At 39.4% G+C, this 20,818-nt stretch overlaps 2 protein-coding genes across 2 annotated transcripts; both read left to right on the top strand.

Moving 5' to 3' along the window:
• The first annotated feature begins 1,555 nt into the window (after nucleotides 1-1,555).
• Nucleotides 1,556-7,364, top strand: si:dkey-251i10.2 (uncharacterized protein LOC562682 homolog). Its single transcript, XM_056376855.1, has 5 exons — nucleotides 1,556-4,656; nucleotides 5,523-5,635; nucleotides 5,902-6,011; nucleotides 6,311-6,375; nucleotides 6,460-7,364. Exons 1-5 carry the CDS (start codon nucleotides 4,464-4,466, stop codon nucleotides 6,567-6,569), a joined length of 591 nt encoding a protein of 196 aa, XP_056232830.1. The 5' UTR covers nucleotides 1,556-4,463; the 3' UTR covers nucleotides 6,570-7,364.
• Nucleotides 7,365-11,969: 4,605 nt separating this feature from the next.
• Nucleotides 11,970-19,055, top strand: opn4xb (opsin 4xb). The gene is made up of 9 exons (XM_056376280.1): nucleotides 11,970-12,560; nucleotides 14,425-14,558; nucleotides 14,757-14,960; nucleotides 15,138-15,309; nucleotides 15,448-15,609; nucleotides 16,830-16,937; nucleotides 17,094-17,268; nucleotides 17,610-17,756; nucleotides 17,982-19,055. The coding sequence occupies exons 1-9, from the start codon at nucleotides 12,394-12,396 to the stop codon at nucleotides 18,387-18,389; spliced, it is 1,677 nt and encodes a 558-aa protein (XP_056232255.1). The 5' UTR covers nucleotides 11,970-12,393; the 3' UTR covers nucleotides 18,390-19,055.
• The last annotated feature ends 1,763 nt before the right edge of the window (nucleotides 19,056-20,818 follow it).

Here is a 20,818-nt window from a genome sequence, read left to right as displayed (position 1 = left end):
GCGCACAAAGAGACACGCTGAATACCTGTTCTTTGTTTTTTTTGGTTTCTTTTTACTTTCCCTGTAGCCTATTTTTATTGTGTTATTGCCCTTTCTCGAGGGCTTTTCAATCACAAGCAAAGCTACAAGATTTGACGTTACATTTCAGAACATTCTGCTTGTTTTGTGACATCCATGTGGCTTTAACGTTTTTCTATTACGCTTTCAAAACAGGGGAGTTTGATGCATTTTTGTGAGCTGCGTCTGTACTCTGTCTTCTTGAACCTGTTTCGGTTTGCTTGAAGGTTAGAGTATGCACCATATACAGATGTGACTGCATAAGAACATCTGTATTGTGTTTAGGGAAATCTGTTGACCTGTGTTAGATGTACAGAATCTCTCTGGAACACCGCTCACTCATCGTTTAACAGAAAGAAGGACATTGTCTCACTTAAATTCAGCACACAGCTCCATCATATTAATGTAACCATGTCACTGACTGTGTTGCTCAGTGGAATTTTATATTGAATTTTATTCGATTGTTCTGCTGCTGTTGTTCCCTCCTGTCACTTATTACCTAAACACACAAGAACATGTGTACACATACACAGAGACACATACACAAGTGTCCCCGTTTCTCTGCGGCGGTGAGCCCAGTACTTGCACCGTGGCACTCGCAGGACGATACATTACAACGCCTGAAACTAGAGTTACCTCGAACAGTCCACAGCGTTCACACTCGAGTGGACTGAGAGCAGAGGTAACTGATCAACGAGGGGATCCAGCTGTTTCATGTTGGTGAAACCTTTTAGTCGTATTGAGGTCAGATCCACATTTGAGCACAGTTTAAGGTTAAAGGTAACCTTCGCTCTAAACCTGCCCTGTTCACTTCACTCATGATAACCATCCGGCCACATAACTAATGGGTCATAATTTGGTTTTATCTGGTCACACTGTACGTTCCCTCTTTTGATTAATGCTATTATCAGAACAGTTACCTAACCTGTAACCTAACCTTAATCCATTTTCTCACTGGCGCAGTTGCCCTCTCGACTTGGATACCATAGCAAATCATATTACATACACCAGGAACTGTATAGCCTCATGCCGCTCTAGTTACAACAAATATTTTTCACTTACATCTTGTATATCTAGCAATGCAGATGATTTCTGACAACCCCAGTCCCCACCCTTTAAATAAACACATCGACTCGACTGAATAGAGCAAACTTAAAGTTAATCGAAAACCAGCGTCAATGAGAAATTGCGAACCTCGCTAAAAGAGATAAGGTTAAAAAAAAAAATCAGTATACTTGTGAAATGCAAGGATGTACATGAGAGACTGGCGATTCATTGTGTTCTGTTTGCACCCATGGCTTTGCTATTGCTGTAAAAGAAGTTGTACTGGGAGAACTGGACTGAAACTGAAAAGTGAAACACATTTTACTTCCATTAGACATATTAAACTAGTATGGAAATGGCCTTGCACCTTCTACTGGTTGTTGTGTGTCTGTACTGAGTTGTTCAGCTGACTCAGAGAGCCTCAGGCTTTAACTTGAGGAGATGGATGGAAAAATAACAGGAAAAGTCACTTGACCTTTGTCTTTGTGCACAATTCTTTTTATTTTTTTCATTCAGTCTTTGCTCACATCAGCTTTTACCAAGTGTGTTACCAAACAAGGGAATGTTATGTTGGATTTGTATTCCCCATGTTCACTACTCTAACAGACCGTACTTTATTTAGGGCAGAAAGGGAGGACAGTGTTCAGTCCTACCAAAAACGGATTTATGTTAGTTCAATCGTTTCCATTGATATGGTTTACCTCACATTGTTGAATCTGAGAAAATGTAAGTATAGAGACAGAGGATGTGCTGATATGCAGAGAGCAGAGTATCATTCAAGACCATTTTATTCCTCAATTTAATTAGTTACCTCCTTTTGTTTCTTGCTGGATTCTAATTTTCAGCAAACTTTTAACCAAATTGTGCAACAGCAAAACAATGCAAGTCAACAATTTTGAAAATGTTGCAGTAAATTTATCCTCATCTTGCCTGTGAAAACTTTGACTGCAAGGTGTGTAGGAACACGGAGAACAGAACATTCTGTTACCAAACCGGTCTACTCTGACAATGCATGGAAAATTAATTAGTTAGCATGTGCCCTATCAATGATTCAGTAATAAGCTGGAACAAAACCTTATCACTCAATGTGGCCCAAAGTTAGTCTGCAAAAAAGAAAAGAAAAAAAAAAGAAAAGATGATCAGACTGTTACAACACTCTGACGCCACATGAGCCATAATGCTTCTTAAAGTCATTTAAAATCATATATCCCTTGATAAATGATGAAAGAGTAGAGTCCATCTTCCCAGAGAAATGTAAATTCAAACAGATGAGAGCCAGACAGAACATGTCATGGGATAAGGTATTCTCAGGTAAATGCAATCCCCACAGCGCTAAATCTGTCCAGATTAAAAGTCTGCTGCTTCCTCTTGGAGTCAGGTTCACACCAGCTGTTATGTGTTGTCGTATGTAAAGTGAATAATACATTAATTCTACAGACATCTTCTGTGATATAATCATAAGTCCTGTGACACTTTATTTTTCCAAAGTATTGACATTCAGTCGGTCTCAATGTGAGAGTCAGTGGTTTTTTAATCATGTCTTTATTCTTGTTTTGTTAGAGACAAATCCTTTTTTTAGAAAAAAAAAGATTAAACAAGTTTTAAGGAGACACAAAGACACAATCAGTTCTTGCTATGTCCCACTCAGAAATACCCAACCAAATACTGCAAATGAGAGACTAATCCTTTAAGCACAAAGATTACACATGTGCACAAACTAAGAAAAAGGGGATTTTTTTTTTTACTCTGAAAACCTTTTCTGATAAGCACTTAATCAGAGACTCCGGAGATGTTTAACATTACATGCTGACTCACTGAACCACTAAAAATAAGATTTTAGTGGCATTATTCATGCTTGGTATGTGAATGAATGAGACTTAGCATTTGCTTATAGCCCAAACATGAAAGCTGTACCATAGCTTGGGTGTGCCTGTGATGTAACACTGTGTGTGTGTGTGTGTGTGTGTGTGTGTGTTTGGTGATAATGAGGACAACACAGAATAAATTGAAAATTGTCAGCAATCTTCTAATCTATTTCTCAGCTCCTCAACGTCGGCATCCAGTTTAGTCAGTCTGTGGTCGAAGCCTATACAGAAATATAAACCGTTTACTAAATGTGTGATGAACTCACAGCAACATATCAAGTGTCATTCAAGTGTTACTGTACTGATTGTCTGAAGTCTATCTAAAGGCCTTAATACTCACATTCAGGAGCAAATGACAGACTTGAATGTGGTTTCATGAAGAGATTATGCCTGAAAACTGCCATGCTAGCGGTTAGATTTCTCCTTTACTTAACCAGCCCTGGTTAATGTTTGCTCTTTATATTATTGTTTTTTATTATTTTATCTATTTATTATTATTTCCATTTAACAGGCATAACCACTTCAATGAAGGCTTAAAAGAAATTGGAGGCAGTATCTCTCTGTATTCCACTGGTTAATTGTAAGCATTTACCTACAGCATGCCTACACCTCTACAGAGGTTTGACAGTGAGATAAATGTGGCTAAATATAGAGTAACATCCCACAGAGCTGCCTATCAATAACACACCAGATATATGGCTTGATATTGTTGCTTCTGAATGGTGAAGTTCAGAGTTGGCACTATTACTGTTACCGACTCACAAATGGTTCTTACTTGAGTCAGTTCAAATGTTTATACTGATTTTTGACAAATGGAAAATGCACTGAGACGCGAGGCGGTGGACATAAGGTTTGGCTCTGTGCAGGGGGTTCTGGAGGATTAACTGCAGCACTTGCCTAGACTTGCATATTATTCAACATAATGTACTGCCAGCAGCCAGCAGCATTCATAAGAGAAATATGTATTGCCAAGTCAAAAGGTTCTCCTATGATATATGCTCATATTTATGTCACGAAATAATCCCTGACAAAAATAGGCATTAGTAATTCTTTTTGCGACTTTTTTTGTTTTTTGAACTGTGGCTTGGTGGTTTTCGTGGATTTTATGTTTTAAAAGATGCTTTAAAAGTAGATCTGGAGTGCTGCACAACAGCACATTTTATGGACTATTCTTTCTCTCAAGTACTGATCCTGTGATTTTCATAGAAAGTGTTTTCTAACTTCCCCTGGCCACAATAGATTTCAAACACGGGGCTACTCAATTTAAAACATCCTGAAAGATTGACCTGAAATGCATGAGGAGCACTGATCTATTCTTTTCAAGAAATCGTGAGAGCGTGCGTGTGAAAGCACATTTCATGGTTAGAGAAGTGATAACTAGATCAATTTTTCTTGGTTGTGTGACTCAGCAGCATCATGCGGCTCAGTTCTGTGTAACGTCTTGTACCACTGTTTTCAGTCTTTTGCTTGAAGTGCGGCGGTTTTTATCTCAGCCTGATGGAGCAGTTGTTGCCCGCTTTCCTTGTGCTTCAAGTGCTCCGTTGCGTTGGCGGCTATCCCAGCGGTGCTCCCACTGGTGCCTGTGAGGATATGCTGCCTCGCCACTCTGGGGTGCTGCCTCAACCTTCCCCAGCACCCTACGCTCTCCTCACCAACACCAGGACGTTTCAGCCGGGCCAGCCCATTACAGGTAAGAAGTCCATGACTGCTTTCAGAGACGATACAAACATCACATTAAACATTAAAGATTATACATAAAACAGTAGGTGGAAACCTGTCTCCATATACAGTAGTGGCACTTAAGGATTAATTCATAAGCAAGGACATTTATAAAGAGAGGGAACATTTTTTCACACTTTACAGATAAAGGGGGACTTATATTTACCAAATTTATGGGATCACTTTTACAGTTGGTACGGTTGAAAAATCTTATTATCTTTCATTGGAGCTCTGTCACATCATTGCTGGTTTGAGTAATTGTGCTGTTAACAGTAATCTTTAGTTTATGAATCTTATTCTGAGGGATTTTACGCCTGGATGAACGCAGAAGTCTCTGGATCTCTCTCTCAAACTCTGACATCGTCTACTCTCCTCTGTGTCTGCTTGGGTTTGTGATGTCTTTGTTACCTGCTGATGTCAGAGAGCAACTTTATGAATTTCAAATTCATAATCTTTTTGTTAAGCCATTATATCAGTGTTAATGTTGACATGACAACAGTGTTTTTACATATTAAAATGAGGCAAAGTGACACAGATTTTTGTCCACCATGCACCTCATGTGTGTGTGTGCCTCTCTTTGTGAAGGACTATGTGCTCACTTGTCACACTATTGCTGATCTTCAAATGGTCTTGATTTGCTGTATAAGGTCATTATCAACACATGACTGTAATTCATCAGTGATTTTGCTTAAAGGCCATGTTTTTATACACATAACTGTCATCAGTTATGAGATCATTTTGCACATACAGGCTAGTCTAAGATTTTAAAATAATGTTTGTATTGTGTCAAATAAGATCAGTATACAGTAACTAGTGTCTTGTTGTGTTTTCCTGCAGTGACAATCAGTGGACCAGTCTACAGAGGTGTGTTGCTGGAAGCCCGAACAGGCAGCGGCACTAACGCTCTGGGGAGCTGGCAACTCCCTCCTCCAGACACAAAGTTTCTTGAGGTGATTCTCAGGCACTTTGGTCACTGTTAAAGTGCCAAGAAGGGTGATGATGTGTATGTTGACGACCTAAACAACTGCTAACCTACAACTCCAGAATATCGCAGAAGCTCCAACCAAGAAAAAAAAATCCAACAAGTGCTTCAAATGTCTCCATGTCTCCTCTGCACCTTCTTATGCCACTGTGACTTTTTCTTGAGAAAAGGTTGAAAGAAGAAAAATGGAATTAACTACAGAGGCTGATAGGTGTAAATGCTTTATGTTCACAGTGCTCAGGGAATCCACAAGGTGCTGTTACTCATTCCAACACCAACCTGAAGGGCAACAGCACTGTATACAGATGGATAGCACCCAACTCTACAAGCCCTGTCTACTTCATGTAAGGAAAAATACTTTTCATGTCTGTAATTGCAAGATTTTATGAAAGGGGGAAATTTGCTCAATGTTTATGGCAACAATAAAAACAATTCCGAATATTCTAAAGATCCAAGTTTTGCTTTTATATGTTTCAGATCTCTGCAAACCTCATGCAGTTTAACTAGATGAGGTTCCATGTTGCAGAAAGCAAGAGATTTATCTAATTTGAAACCAGAAAGGAGATGAATTTCTTTACAAAGGCACAGCGATCTAAGTGTGAAACACTTCCGCAGTATAACACAGTTATTGTTTGTTTTTCAGGGCCACAGTAGCTCAGCAGCGCACAGTCTTCTGGGTCAATGTGAAGTCCACCACTCTAGCCATGGGTAGGTACAGCAGGGTAACAAATCAAAAGTGAATTTATAGAGAGAAATGTTTGTGATGATTTGTCCGTATCGTCTTCTTCTCAGGGAAACCTGGAGGTCTCGGCTTGGCAACGGGTGCAAGTGCTGGAATGACTGAAGAAAAACCTCTGCTGCTCCTCATGATAGGATTTCTGATGTTACAGGTGCTGGGGTGAACACAATGTGAAAAGAAATTTATTTCCAGCAATGTATTTGACTCCGACTGTTACAAATCACCGAAACACTTCTCAAATAATACATTTTTCAGACTTATGGCCTCATGTCAAATCGTATTGAATTTCACAGATTTTTCAGATTTAGCTCATGAACATCTGACCGCAGAGATATTAATGTGGCCCCTTCGCTTCATATCATAAATATAATTTCCCCCATCCCTCTTAACAACAGACTTATATCCATTCACTCACCATTGACATAAATTTTGAATGTACCTGAGTTGAAAATGCGTCATGCAGTCTCGTCCATAGCTTTTATGGTGTGTGTTCTGTCATGTTTAATACTAACACAACACGTGGATGTCTGCAGAGAGAGGAACTGGGACACCTTTGCAGACCTGAACCGCCATTTAAATCATTTCAGCACTTTCAATAAAGTACATGAAAAGTTCCCTAAAAGGTGAGGTATGAATATAACAACCCATGGTCAGCCTGGTGAATCCCTCCCACTTCTATTACATTTAACATGTTACTTCAGCATAATGAAATTGTATAACACCTATTCCCTTATTCTACTTAATACCCTGCTATCTGACCTATGACAAAATGTGTGTTGCTGTGAACTTCTTGTTGTTTTTGCTTAATGAAATATTATCACGCTTACTTATTCTTTGCCACCTGAGTTTTATTTCTCCCCACATTTTTTATTTTTATTTTAGATATCTCACGTATTTTTGTTTATATGCATCTATATTCGAAGTGTCTGTGTATCTCTTAATCAATCACTCATAATAACAACAATAATATAAAAAAAAAAACACTCAAAATTAATTGTTCTCCTTACATTTTTGAGAGAGAAGGAAAGATAAGGCAAGACAAAGACAGAAAGAGATGGACAGGACATCCAGAGTCCAACTGTGGTGGTTTGTTATTGACTGAAATTCATTCCACTTATCGAAGAGCATGTTATGACCTGCTTTTTCCACATGGTTTGATCTATAACCTAGATTCCCAGTATGGCAGTTAACAGAAATCCAGGCAAACACTAAAGAGGCTTAAAACATGCATTACATGTGAGATTTAAAGGTCTATAACATATCCATCATTTCGTGTTTAATTCACACTTCTCTTGCTGCTGCACCTTGTAACATCTGCGCCTGAAACCAGAGCAGCATGTGGATGCCTGTTTACTTTTATTAAAGAGAGTTAGCTGCGTTTTTACTCACCGTCTGTTTAGGGTGATAAACCACACATCATCACAGTGCACCTCATACAATAAGCGATATCTATGATCAATAGCTCTATCTTAAAATAAATGGCAGGATGTTGAGCATAGACAGTAAACATGGAACAGCCTCAGTACATATATTATGATGTTAAAATGCAAAACTTCTGTTTGCTTGGAGGACATTCAACTCTTTCAACCACTCCAGACAAATGACCACAACATGAGTGCTGCTGATATTAAATTCAAATCTATTTTTGTCATTAAAAGGCAGATTTTGTGACACAATCCTCCAAAGGCAAACCATTTAATTTACTCTGTAGGAGGTAAACTTCCCATGGTGTGAATAGAAAGTCTCTCTCATGTGTTATTCTTGAGAGCATATACATGTATTTGTAGTAAATACAGCAAGCTACATTAAGTTATGATGTTCTTGTGACCTCGCTCAGAGGTTTTTAAGTCTGTTTATTTGCTGGCAGGATGTCTGAAGAACAGATACAATTAAGATTTGGTGGGAAGTTACGGCATGGGAACATATGATCAGTTTTTGGTGCTGATGCAGAAAAAAGGATTTTTCACGTGAGAAAGGACAATGGTGCTGTTCTCCCCACTACACTTGAGTAATAAAAAAAAAAACTGGTACATGCATCCCATTTAATCTGGATTAAAAAAGTGAGCCAGTTGCCATTGCTACAGAAGTCACTTCAGGGCAACAGGCACCTGACAGTCACCAGTGATGGTGCTCTGTACAGTATCTATGACTTATTTGCCCCTCTGTTCTGATCTATTGATCTCCAACTGACTCATGTGCCAGAGGACGCAGGCCTGGTCATATGACCAGCACCAGTCAATAATAATTAGTCTGTTTCCACTGTGGGACAAAAGCGAGCTATATCTTTAAACAGGGTATTCGAGCCCAGGACTTAAGCACCAGCACTACCAGCTGGTTCAATAGTAATTGACTCATTGACATGTGGAATGCTGAGCACCACTGTCCGGGTCATGCTCCAGGAGTTCCACACCACTGATGTGTTTTTCCATTAAGACAAGGTCATTTATCCAGATCACATGGAGTGAAACAGACAGGAGACTACAGCTAGGTGGCACTGTGATGATCAGAGACATGAACTTACAACCTGCAGGAAAACCCTTCTGATGACTTTTACACCCGTCAACAAATACAAACCACACTGCATACAAAAAACAAGCTTATAATTTGTAAGCAGGAAAATTTAACTCGGTTTTGGAGATAAATTAGACTGCACAACTGTCAAGCAGATTAAAGATTATGTTAAAATTATGCTGAAAGATGTTTCTGAGTGGTTTATATGTTGTCACCAATTGAATCCATTAGGTCTTCTGGAAAAGGCCTCCAAGTGTTTCTACAGGGGAAAATAAATAAACAAATAAAATAGAAAAAGCCATATTAAGTTTAAATTTTTTTTCTTTTTTTTTGTTGTGTACATTCAGTATCTGAAATGCTCCTAAAATATAGATTAAATCAAATGAAGGCCTAATGACATTTCTCCATAATTAATTAATTGTTTCTAAATATGTTTTTATGTAATGAACATTTTCACGATATGCAGTATGGTCTCAGTTGTATGTTTTAATGAGTTTATGTAAAGTGACTCGGATTCTCTTGTGTATGAATATGCTTTGCAACCTGTGCCTGAATGCAAATACATTATGTTCATTGTAAGGTAGCATACCTTTGATTCATTGCATAGGCTACAATACATTACCAGAATTTGAATTTGAATTTCATCTTTTAATTTGAATTTTGAAGCATTTTTTCCTGCAACCAGCAGCTTACATCTGAGAGAGAGCTGAGAGCAGGATGAAGGGTGTGACTTGACTTGACTCTTTCATCTACTTCTAATCCCTCTCTGACTGAAGCTTGTTGCAAAGAGTGTATTAATATGACAAGTGGCCTTGTAGTCACAGTCAATGTAAAGCAAAGCAGCATCGAACTTGACCCATTTTATGCGATCAAAAGGCAAATCTGCATTTCCAGGTTTGTCTAGTGTTTTGTATATTTGTTTTATAAGCTTTTAGCAGTTCACAATATACAGTATATATTTTATCTTATTTCAGCTTTAGTAGTTTACATAATAGATTAGATGTCCTGTTGTATATTTCCCTGCTGTTGTTTATTTCCTGTTGTATATTCCCTGCTGTGCTGACATGCAAGCATAAACACAATAACTGTGATTAGGTTATCAAAGCCGGCAGCAGAACCGTACAACAGTAATCCCCTGTGATATCTCTGTGAAATGGTTGCACAAATACATATACACAAGTACATATACATGCATTCGTGGACAGACATGCATGCTGGCACATGCCCCACCCCCCCACCCACCACACACACACACACACACACACACACACACACACACACACACACACATATATACAGTACATGCATGTAGAGTATCACACAAGTTCTTATTCCAGGCAGATCAAACACTGATCTACATGCATGCACAGTGTGCAGATTAAGGCTATCCCTTGCTCTAGGGGCTTAGTTGGCATCTCTGTCTAAGCTCTGCATTCTTCAACACCCTCTATTCCCTTCATCTCCTTTTACCAACATGTCCAACACCATAAAAAGCAATGACCAGCAGATGTGGCGTGTTTCTGACCCATGTCCTACAGGCAGTCATGAGAATATTACTCGGACCAAGGCGTTATCTCGTCCCCATTTGCTCTTCGTAACTGATTCATTTAAAACCATTATAAATAATTAATCAATAACAATTATTTTCATTATATTATATTTCACCAAGAAACTTCAATTTCCCTTCTTTAGTATAAGATAAGGGTTTCTCAATTGTTAAAAGTGTAAATTATATGTGATGACTATATGACATATATATTTTATAGCCTATAGTCCTCACAAATAACTTATTTGTAATTGTTGATGCATTTATTTTCAATTGGGACATCAGCATGGTCATCATAGTAAAGAAACTAGTCTTTTTTTTAGATTTAGATATTTCAAAATTATAATATTATCTTGTGATATATTTCTATGAAGCCTTTGAGTACTCATTCATAATAACTGGATTACAGTATTTTGGCTTTAGAGTTTTGTAGCGCTTTCTTCCCAGAGAGAACAAGGACTTTCTCAAAGCTGTTCCGTCTGCGCATCAATAATCTGCATCTACAGCTGAATGGACGGTATGAAACGTTGGAGACGTGTGTGTGTGTGCTGGATCATGATGTGTGCCTTGCGATTCAAAGCTGTGGTGAATTGACTCCATAAGTTATGAGTGGAGAGACTAATTAGCTGGGCTGTGTTCCATGAGGGATCTTAAAGAGTCTGAACTTGTTAGTGACACAATGATGTCGCAGCAGAGCGTGCACCGCTAGGACAAGAGAACATGACCATCTTTGTGCACCATGCATGAATGCTTGCATGCATGGCAGACGTTTCACAGAACAGACTCATTAGCACGGGGATGACTGCTGTAATGAGCCACAGACTGGCAGGAATCAATAGTCATGAAAGGTGAAGGGCATGCTTCATTGTGTGCATGTGCAGTTTACAAAGTCTAATGCATGCCTGAGCTAAAATGGCTGGTAGTGTTGGTGAACATCATGACTGTTATGTAAGAAGCTGGTAGTTAAAGGGTTAGAGCTCAGGGCTGGGCCATATTATATGGAGAGAGAGAGAGAGAGAGAGAGAGAGAGAGAATGAAGAAGAGAGAGAGAGTATGACAAGGGAGCAGGGTTGAGAGAGCCACACAGAGCAACATGGGACAGCGAGAGTGAGACACAGGGACAGAGAGGGGGGGAGAAAGAGAGAGAGAGAGAGATGAGAGGTTAGGAGTTGCTAGTTGGAAAGATAATCAGAGACAGGCCACTGATTCAGAGCCTGGTGCACAGCTGCTGTGACGAGGCTGCAGGCTGACACTGAGTCGACGGACAGTGACAATGTGTAACAAGTGTGGGATTTAATGTACTGGAGAGTATCATCAACTCAATAACCCAAGAGTCAGACAGGAATCATTTGGATACCAGCGGGTGGAGGACGCTTTGGATCTGCAGACCGGAGGGGAATATCAGAGAGGATGTTGCTTTTAAAGTACATTTGGAGAAAACTAATGTGTGCACAGCTGTGGAAAGAGGAACTGTTATTTTTTTCATGCTCTACATTTTAATACCCATATACTCTGAATAATGTAATATTGACAGCTTGATAACATTTGGCGTTATAGAAGATATATCATTTTGTACAGATAATCTTTTTAATTCGTCCAGCTTTTTCTCCAGATGTAAACACGTGGACTTGACTGGATTTGACATTTCACATCTTTACAAAGTGGAGATCACCTGGTCCTACATAGTACCGGATGGATGATTTATGATGGGAAGAACGGGGGTTGCCTTCCGTTGAAAACAATCAGTAAACCTAATCAATCTAGACCTTAATGTAGCTTGATCTAAAGAAGATATTATACATCTCCACTGCATCTCTTGTCACAAATGGTACAACCATGGAGGCCCGACACGAGCACAATGAAGTGGATTACAAACTAGAAGACCTATTGCATCCTGCCAGGTTGGCAGTCCTGACGAGGTGTTTGAACCATGTGGTCCACTGAAAGCATGGAGCCAGAGAAAGCGCACACCCAGAGCAGCTTCTTCACCAAGGTGGATGTGCCTGACCATGTTCACTACATTGTCGCTTTATTCGTCTTTGTCATCGGGATACTGGGCATCACTGGCAACGCTCTGGTTATGTTTGCCTTCTATAGGTGGGTTTGTGTGAGTGTTTTTTTTTTTTTTTCTTCCAGAATTTTACTTTGAGTTAATGAGTGCGTCTGTTCTTTTCAGTGGATTTACCCTGAGTATCTGACTGTATTAGCCTTTATCATTTTTAATGTGGGTCTTCCCTACTCAGAGCCCTGAGGACATGTTATAATCACTCAGAGATGTTATGGTCTCAGAGGGAGCGGAACAGATGGAGAGGCATACAGAGAGTAGTAAATCTGTGCAGGACTGTGGGTTTTGATTGTTAGAAATGGTTTGGGAGATATTGCAACATTGAACATTGCAATTAACGTTTATGCATTTTTGCAGTCTTTAATTCACTGCAGAGTGAGGATCATGATATGTTGTGACTTTTAGGATGAAAGGGGTTTCCAAAAAGCTGCCGATTACCAGTAAAATAATCTTTGCATCTTAGTGTCCGGGCTGAAAGATCATCTTAGTTGCATGGCAACTAAGTGAAACATAGTGTTCATGGTAGAAAATCTGTCGTGTATCCTTGAGGAATCATGTGGAATACTGTATAGAAAAATGTGTAATATAAAACCTCAACTGGGACCCTCACATCTATTTGCGATTTTACCCAAATTAGTTTTTTTTAAAAATCATTTTAGTGCTCTGTGGTTTGGGCTCCTTGGAACATAGCAACAAGTCCTCTGAAATACAGCAACATACTATGTGGTAAAAAAGTCTATAAGCATACATAGCTCAAACAAACAGCAGTGACTCAGGCTGCATAAAATTATTGTGCATTTCACTATAAATCAAATGTACCATGTAGTTCAAAGCATTGGTGAAATTCACAGTCCATTTACAGTCACAGGCATCAGCTAAGGTTGAATATAAACGGTAATCTTTTTCTAAATATTTTAAGTAATTCTTCAAGATGAGTGACTCTCAAATTGTAAATCTTTCTTTGAGAAGCCAAAGTATGTGTGTTATATGTTGTGTAATTTGGACAGCCATTGACCTCTTATTGTGCTACTGACGTTAACTGTTTCACATAAACTGGGTCAGGGAGAGAAAAGTGTGTGTGGGTGTGTGCGTTTGTTCTGGGGATTGTCAAGAGCTTTTATATTCCATCTGTCCATCACTGTAGATAGATTAGATGGGTCCTCCATTGTGTTGTGCTGATAATTTGTGTTTACTGAATCAGAAATGCACATGATGTTATGGGTTCTGAGAAAATTCACACACACACACACACACACACACAGCGAGAGACAGAGCATGAGAGAGAAGAGAGGGAGGTAATTGACTGTCAGGTGAGGTGTTACCCGGTACGATGATTTTCTGGGAATAAAGTGAGTACTGTGCACACACGCGCACATGTGACACTTCGTCAGACGAACACACAGCCAGCTGTGATCCAACACCAAACACACAAATATTCACAGGCATAAGAAACCACATTGTTTGGTGTTCAGGGGAGCTGGTGGAGCAGCCACTTTAAATTCAGGAAAACAGAGGAGCAGAATTTAATCAATAAAGAGCTGTGGAGGCAGACAGCGGGTCAATATGCTGCTTAATCAAGCTGGTATGAATGCAGGTTCACACAGAGTTGATCAGTTCAACACAGGGCTTATATCTAATTAATTCTGATATTGAAACAGCACTGTGTATATTGAGTTAAGCATTCAAATAAAATCAACTGAAAGAGCCAAGTTCTCATTATAATGATCGTGTTTGGTATTTGTTGAATTAGAAATCATTTGTTAAAACAGATACATTCCAACGTGCTGAACATATTGTGTCAGTACAGTTTACTAACCATCAGAATTCCCTTATTCTCCCTCTATGTGTGTGTGTGTGTGTGTGTGTGTGTGTGTGTGTGTGTGTGTGTCTATATAGTAACAAGAAGCTTCGTAACCTGCCTAACTACTTCATCATGAACTTGGCGGTTAGTGACTTCCTCATGGCCTTCACACAGTCGCCCATTTTCTTCATCAACTGTCTGTACAAGGAATGGGTGTTTGGAGAGATGGGTAATTCTGCTTTTTATTTCTAGTACAACACACTCAGTTCAGTTCTGCTCTGTCAGCATTACTGTTAGATCTTTTCTAAAGCCTCAAAGACAGAGCGTATATTTTTAAATCATATTTGTTTTTAATCAAAAACACATTAGATAAAGTAGTATGTTCTGCTGAGTCATTTATATGTTTGTATGTGCTCCCTCCCTGTAGGCTGTAAGATGTATGCATTCTGTGGCGCCCTGTTTGGCATTGCCTCCATGATAAACCTACTGGCCATCTCTATCGACCGCTACGTGGTCATCACCAAGCCCCTGCAGGCAATACACTGGAGCTCCAAACGAAGAACTGCCCTGGCCATCCTCATGGTCTGGCTTTACTCTTTGGCCTGGAGTCTGGCTCCTCTAGTTGGCTGGAGTGAGTTTCATTTACCTGAGTGTCCTTTCTTTTAATCCTCCTTCACTTGCCTCACTAATACTGCACCATGCCATGAAAGAGTCTAACAGTAACAGGCAAAGGACCTGCTCTGGTTTTCCTACTGTAGATCAACTTGTAACTTCAATAAATATATTCAATGTCCTTTTACCCTTCTAGGCTCTTATATCCCTGAGGGCCTGATGACATCTTGTACATGGGATTATGTCACATACACATTGGCCAATAGGAGCTACACAATGATGCTGTGTTGTTTTGTTTTCTTTATTCCACTGGGAATCATCTTTTACTGCTATCTCCTAATGTTTCTGGCTATAAGGAAGACTAGCAGGTATTGTAACTACAAACACACACACACACAAAAGTATATATATATATATATATATATATATATGAAATTTGGATATGAAGTTTGTTTTGGGGTCAAGCTTTCTCTTTGAATGCTCCGTACGTCCTGCTCCACCTACAGGGAGGTAGAACGTCTGGGGACTCAGGTGAGGAAATCCACCCTCATCCAGCAGAAGTCCATCAGGAGTGAATGGAAGTTGGCAAAGATCGCCTTTGTCGTCATTGTGGTGTATGTCCTCTCCTGGTCACCATATGCCTGTGTCACACTGATTTCCTGGGCTGGGTAAGACTTGAATAAATCAATCACTCTTTATTGTCCCTAAGGGAGAAATTTGGTTTGCAGCCAGGGGAATAATAATTTAAGGTGGAGTTAACATTTTAAATGTTTCTTCTTCTTCTTATTTGTGTTAAGCATTTTGTGTCTATAATTGCATCCCTGCCATGTTGTATCAGTGTTCTCTGAAGACTCCAACCATTTACTTTTTAATATATATAATGTATTATATGCATTTTAATACATATATTAAGAGAATATAGAGAAGAGGAGAAGAGAATATACTGTTTATAATTACCCATTGATGTTGAAGAAATAGTATGGGCAATGTATGCTCAGTATATGTACAGGGAACACTTCTCACATAGTGAAAAGTCAAATAAAAAAATAAAAAACTATTTACTATTTCCACAACAAACATTTCATTTAGGCTGTTTAGGCACACAACACACGGACAACAGTCACACTAATATTAACTTCTGGAATTTCTTCAAGCAATCGGGGGACACACTAAACTATAACATAAATATATCTAGAGATGTTCATTGTATTCAGTTGCATCATCTCACACTGCATCTTACATTAGAACAAGACTAAATCTAATCATATCTAGTTGCATCAAACCATTCGTCGTATATAAAGAATGAAATCAGCATGTTACAGCATGGCAGTAATACCAGACCTCCTGGTGACTTTCATGCTACACACTTCCAGTAAGGATGGTGTGCTGGCAGTTTGGATGAAAATCTCCCCAAACTGGCACTGAATGTGTTATTATATAATGTAGTGTCAGCTACAAGCCAAGTATCCCTGGATGAGTGACATACAACAGACGGTGAAGTTGCTAATCCAAACTATCACAACATTCATTAAACCACATGTCTCTGCTGGGACATACAGTAGGATGGGACGTAGTTATGTAACTTTGAAATCACATCTTTTCCCTGCTCATTCACAGGGGAAAGGTAGTCTTACACACACACACACACACACACACACACACACACATGAGCGCGCACAATCAGATGGACTTAACCACCCCTCAGTGGCAGCTGGCCCATTTTGACTAATCCTTGACCCAAAATGCCTCTTCATTTTATTGCAATAATATATAGAGATAATGTTGTGTTGTCACACTACAAACAAACAACTGAAGACTGCAAAATGAACACGATGATTTCGAACTAGGCTGATGGAGACTTTACATTCTGCTGCTCTTTCTCATTAAGGCATGCCAACATCTTGTCGCCATACTCCAAGGCCGTCCCTGCAATCATAGCTAAAGCCTCCACTATCTACAATCCTTTCATCTATGCTATCATCCACAACAAATACAGGTAAAGGATGACTCAGAGTTGTTGTATTCATCCTGTCAATGCAGTAATTCAGATAAATTGTTCACAGCATTGACAAATTGCAGTTACTTGCCTATAGAAACAATTTTAAAGTAAATTAAGTCTACCTGTGTTTCTCTGTTGTTCTTTACTCATTAGGATGACTCTAGCAGAGAAGTTTCCCTGCCTTTGGTTTCTGTCTCCTACTCCTCGGAAGGAGTGCATCTCCTCCTCCTCCATCAGTGAGTCCTCTTTCAGGGACTCCATCATCAGCAGACAGTCCACAGCATCAAGGACACACTTCATTACAGCTTCACCCAACTCCACAGTCATGGTAATTGTACATAAGATAATTTCTTCCCATTCATTTTGTATTTCCCACAAACCTTGTAAAGAAAAAAAACTGCATAATTTTGTTATCTTAAGTGTTCTTTAGGAAATATTTGCCTAAAGGCGTGTGTAGAAACATACATACTTGCTATCTTCATCATTAATTAACAACTTTGTTGTGAAGGTCATAACTCCAGTGCTTTAGTTTCCTGACACAAGATAGGGACATGTTCATGTTCAGGTTTTGGAAAGTTACATTATATGATGATCTGAGTTAGATTAAGCTTGGATAATTTCCATTTAGCTCAGTTCGTTCAGCTCAATCAGTTCTGTTCTGTCCTGTAGGTACTGAGGGATGTAGAGATGGAGCCTCTGGGCAGGAAGTCATGTGATTCCTTCAGAAGCACGTCTTCTTACAGTCAGTCTTGCAGAGGGAGGTCCTATAAGAAAGAATTAGAGCGGAAGCCCTCCAAGACCCATACAGCAGAGAAGGTGAGAAAACCCAACATGAAAAAGTGTGACATGAGCTCAAATATTTTTTTGGTTTATTGAGGAAACTGCTCAGATTTTTTTCCATGTGTGCTTGGAAGTGTTTGGATCATGTTAGTTTTATTTGCCTGCATGCATTCATGTATCATGAGTTGATGTTTTGCAAATTGTGTTCTTGTGTATTTGAGATTGAATTTTTTTTTTTTTGGGGGGGTTTTAAACTGCTAGCATCCATCTTCCATGACTGAATCATCCAGCACCTGTGAGCATGAACTGGTCACCAGCTCTCTGACCATCGCTACTCTCCCCCTACTAGTTCTTACCAGGAGGCGCAGCCAGAGTCTGACCAATGATATTTCAGATTCTGGAAAAGAAAGATGGAGTATCAGTGACAGGCTCAACAGCCACAAGAGTGACTCTTTTGATTCGCTAAATTTCAGAAAAGTCCCATCTACTGATCCCAAGTCGCCTCAGGGTGTTCCACGCATAATCGTCATCAGTCCCACTTCTGAAAGCAGCCTCATCAACCATGACAGCGTCTGCCTGGAGGACAGCGTTGAGGCAATGGAGAACAATGTTTTTGTCAGTCTGAACTTCTCATCAGAAGTCTTTGAGGCAGTGGAGCTGCTCTCTTGACGAGCTGGACTTCAGTATTTGCCATTGTACTCCAATAAAGCTATATTATTTATTATAATTTCAGACCACAGATCACACCACACTCTTCTCCACAGGCCCAGACGTGTATTGGCTGTGGACAAAGTATTCACCCACTGAAATCAATATTTGAACTGTTATCTGTTTCTGAGCTCACTGACTCTGACCCAATTCCAATCCGGCCCCTACACACTCCCTCCACCCTCTCTCCCTACCTTTGCGCATTTGTGTGAAGGGTTCTCCACGTTAAGTGTTGTTCCAAACTAATGACCTGTAAGTGGGAGAGGGTTATAAAGCCCTCCAACACCGAGTGCATCGATGCAGGATTATTATTACAAACCACACTCCCAGACGAGTGCAGCATCACTTTGAGTCCGGGATAGATGAAATGCCATTTACTGTCTAATGTGAGTTCTGTGTGTTTATTTCCAAAGGACATGTAATAAATGATCTCAAACAGACATTTGATAGACTATTTTCACGCACACATGACAAAATTAGAGGTTACATTGTATTTTGGAATGAACATGACACTGTCTACCACCAAAAAAATGGAATGTGTATTTTTATTTGATATTTGAAAAATAAACTGTTGAAAAAATGAGGATATAATTAGATTAAGACGGCAAGCTTGCCATTGTATTTATACCCTCCCCCTTGATGAAAGAGGCCCTCCACAGCCACGAGTGCGACTCTAAGCGCAGTTACACTCCGTCTCTGACTGGGAGTGCGTAGGGGCCGGATCCGAATTGGGCCCTAGTTTCTTAGGTAGCTGGAGTGCAGAAGAAATGTTGGTACGGCAAACGAAACATTATGACCTGGTTCCTGGAATGCAGTGTGCAGTGTTTGTCAGACTTGGCAGAGACAGGGGCACCCTGAGGGGGCAGCAGGGGTTGCAGCATAGTTCTGTTAGATCCCTTCAAAAATGACAAGTGTAACAACATATTTTCGTGAGCTTGGGGCCCAAGCTTGACAGGCTGGATTCTTAGTTTAGCTATTCAAACTAAGGTGAAATTGTGATATAAAGTTTTGAGCTAAAATGTTTATATGTCAGTTGTTTTAGGTCTACATCACAGGTTCTCTGACTAAAGAAAGCAAGGCAATAACTTTAGGTTGTGAGGATGTACTTAGAGTATATAAAGCATGTGCAGTATATTCAATTCTTGTCTCGTGGTAGTATTTCCTTTAGGCAGTGTGGACCTTTCCAACTTTTCATTGACAGTGAGATACTGGTGTAATGAGAAGGGGAGGTCCTGGACACTGGTCAGAAGACTTAAGTGGGGTCAGATATGTCTCATAAAACAATGAATGTTTTGCATTTTCTTTGTGATGACTTTTAATGTGTCTTGCTAATTGTCCGGACACTGTGTTTTGTAACAAATGCTCCACTGCTCCTTCAAACTATTCCCATTCAACAAAAAAAAAATCATAATTGTACTATTTCTGTTGTTACAATGTTGTTGCCAGTGATGTTGAGTGAGCGTGTGCTTTCAGTATCCCCTTATACAAAGGAGGCACTAGTAAAGTTTATATATAAGAGTTATATACATATATGACCAAAGATGTTCACTGAAGGCTTTTTTAATTTTGTTTATTAGTTTGTTTGGCTGGTTAATTGTCCTTTATTTTTAGCCAGATAACAGAATCACACCAGTCAGTGAATGACAGCTGCTCTTGTTCCTAACTTATTCCTGTTCCTAATTATTATAATTCCTCCAAGCTAATTTGCAGCATGCAGTAGCAATTTCTGCAAATACAAAAGTAGCTCCTGACTTGATTTACAAAACTGAATGTGAACAAATGTAAATCAAGTCAGGTGTGATGGCTGTATCATCTGTGTTTTAACATTTGATACTTGTGCATCTGTTGGTTTTTTAGCTATAAATGTTATGCAGTAACAAAGCTGAGGACATGTAGGAGTAGCACTGTTTCGTGTTAGTTCATGTGCTGATCAAACATTTCTGAATCCAACTTTTGGCACAATTCCTGAGAAGAGTGCCCATGATTATCCGAGAGCAACGTCTCCCCTGGTCAGGTCAGATCAACTCTGTCACCAGCCAGTGTTAATTACATTTTTCAGTTCTTAAATATCTGCACATGAATGGCAATTGCAGTATGGTGAAAGGGAAAGTTTGCTGCTATGGTGAATAAACTGTGGTTTAAAGGTAATTATGGCTAATCCTAATTGGACAACTTGACAGCCCCGCTAAACATACCAAAAAGTCTAACTTTAAAGTTTGTGTAAATGATCAATGCATACAATATACTTACTGTATAGCTATAGTTTTAGCTCTGCACCACATGAGTCATCAGAGGGAAAAGATGATTTATACGTATGAAACTGCATAATGATTTTGATGTATCTCTGTTTTGTAACTTTATTTTGTTGTTAAGCTCCATAAAGTCCAATA

Source organism: Seriola aureovittata, chromosome 5 (assembly GCF_021018895.1).
Source record: "Seriola aureovittata isolate HTS-2021-v1 ecotype China chromosome 5, ASM2101889v1, whole genome shotgun sequence".
NCBI lineage: Eukaryota > Metazoa > Chordata > Actinopteri > Carangiformes > Carangidae > Seriola > Seriola aureovittata.
Note: the sequence above shows the minus strand (reverse complement) of the source record. Positions and strands in the feature narration are given on the sequence as shown.

What these genes read in the sequence shown, in the direction of transcription:
- si:dkey-251i10.2 (XM_056376855.1), top strand. Translation starts at nt 4,464, where the DNA reads ATGGAGCAGTTGTTGCCCGCTTTCCTTGTGCTTCAAGTGCTCCGTTGC. An exon ending in GCCGGGCCAGCCCATTACAG is followed by an intron (nt 4,657 to 5,522) that starts GTAAGAAGTCCA and finishes GTTTTCCTGCAG; the next exon opens with TGACAATCAGTGGACCAGTC. An exon ending in ACAAGCCCTGTCTACTTCAT is followed by an intron (nt 6,012 to 6,310) that starts GTAAGGAAAAAT and finishes TTTGTTTTTCAG; the next exon opens with GGCCACAGTAGCTCAGCAGC.
- opn4xb (XM_056376280.1), top strand. Translation starts at nt 12,394, where the DNA reads ATGTGGTCCACTGAAAGCATGGAGCCAGAGAAAGCGCACACCCAGAGC. An exon ending in ATGGGTGTTTGGAGAGATGG is followed by an intron (nt 14,559 to 14,756) that starts GTAATTCTGCTT and finishes CCCTCCCTGTAG; the next exon opens with GCTGTAAGATGTATGCATTC. An exon ending in AGACCCATACAGCAGAGAAG is followed by an intron (nt 17,757 to 17,981) that starts GTGAGAAAACCC and finishes TTAAACTGCTAG; the next exon opens with CATCCATCTTCCATGACTGA.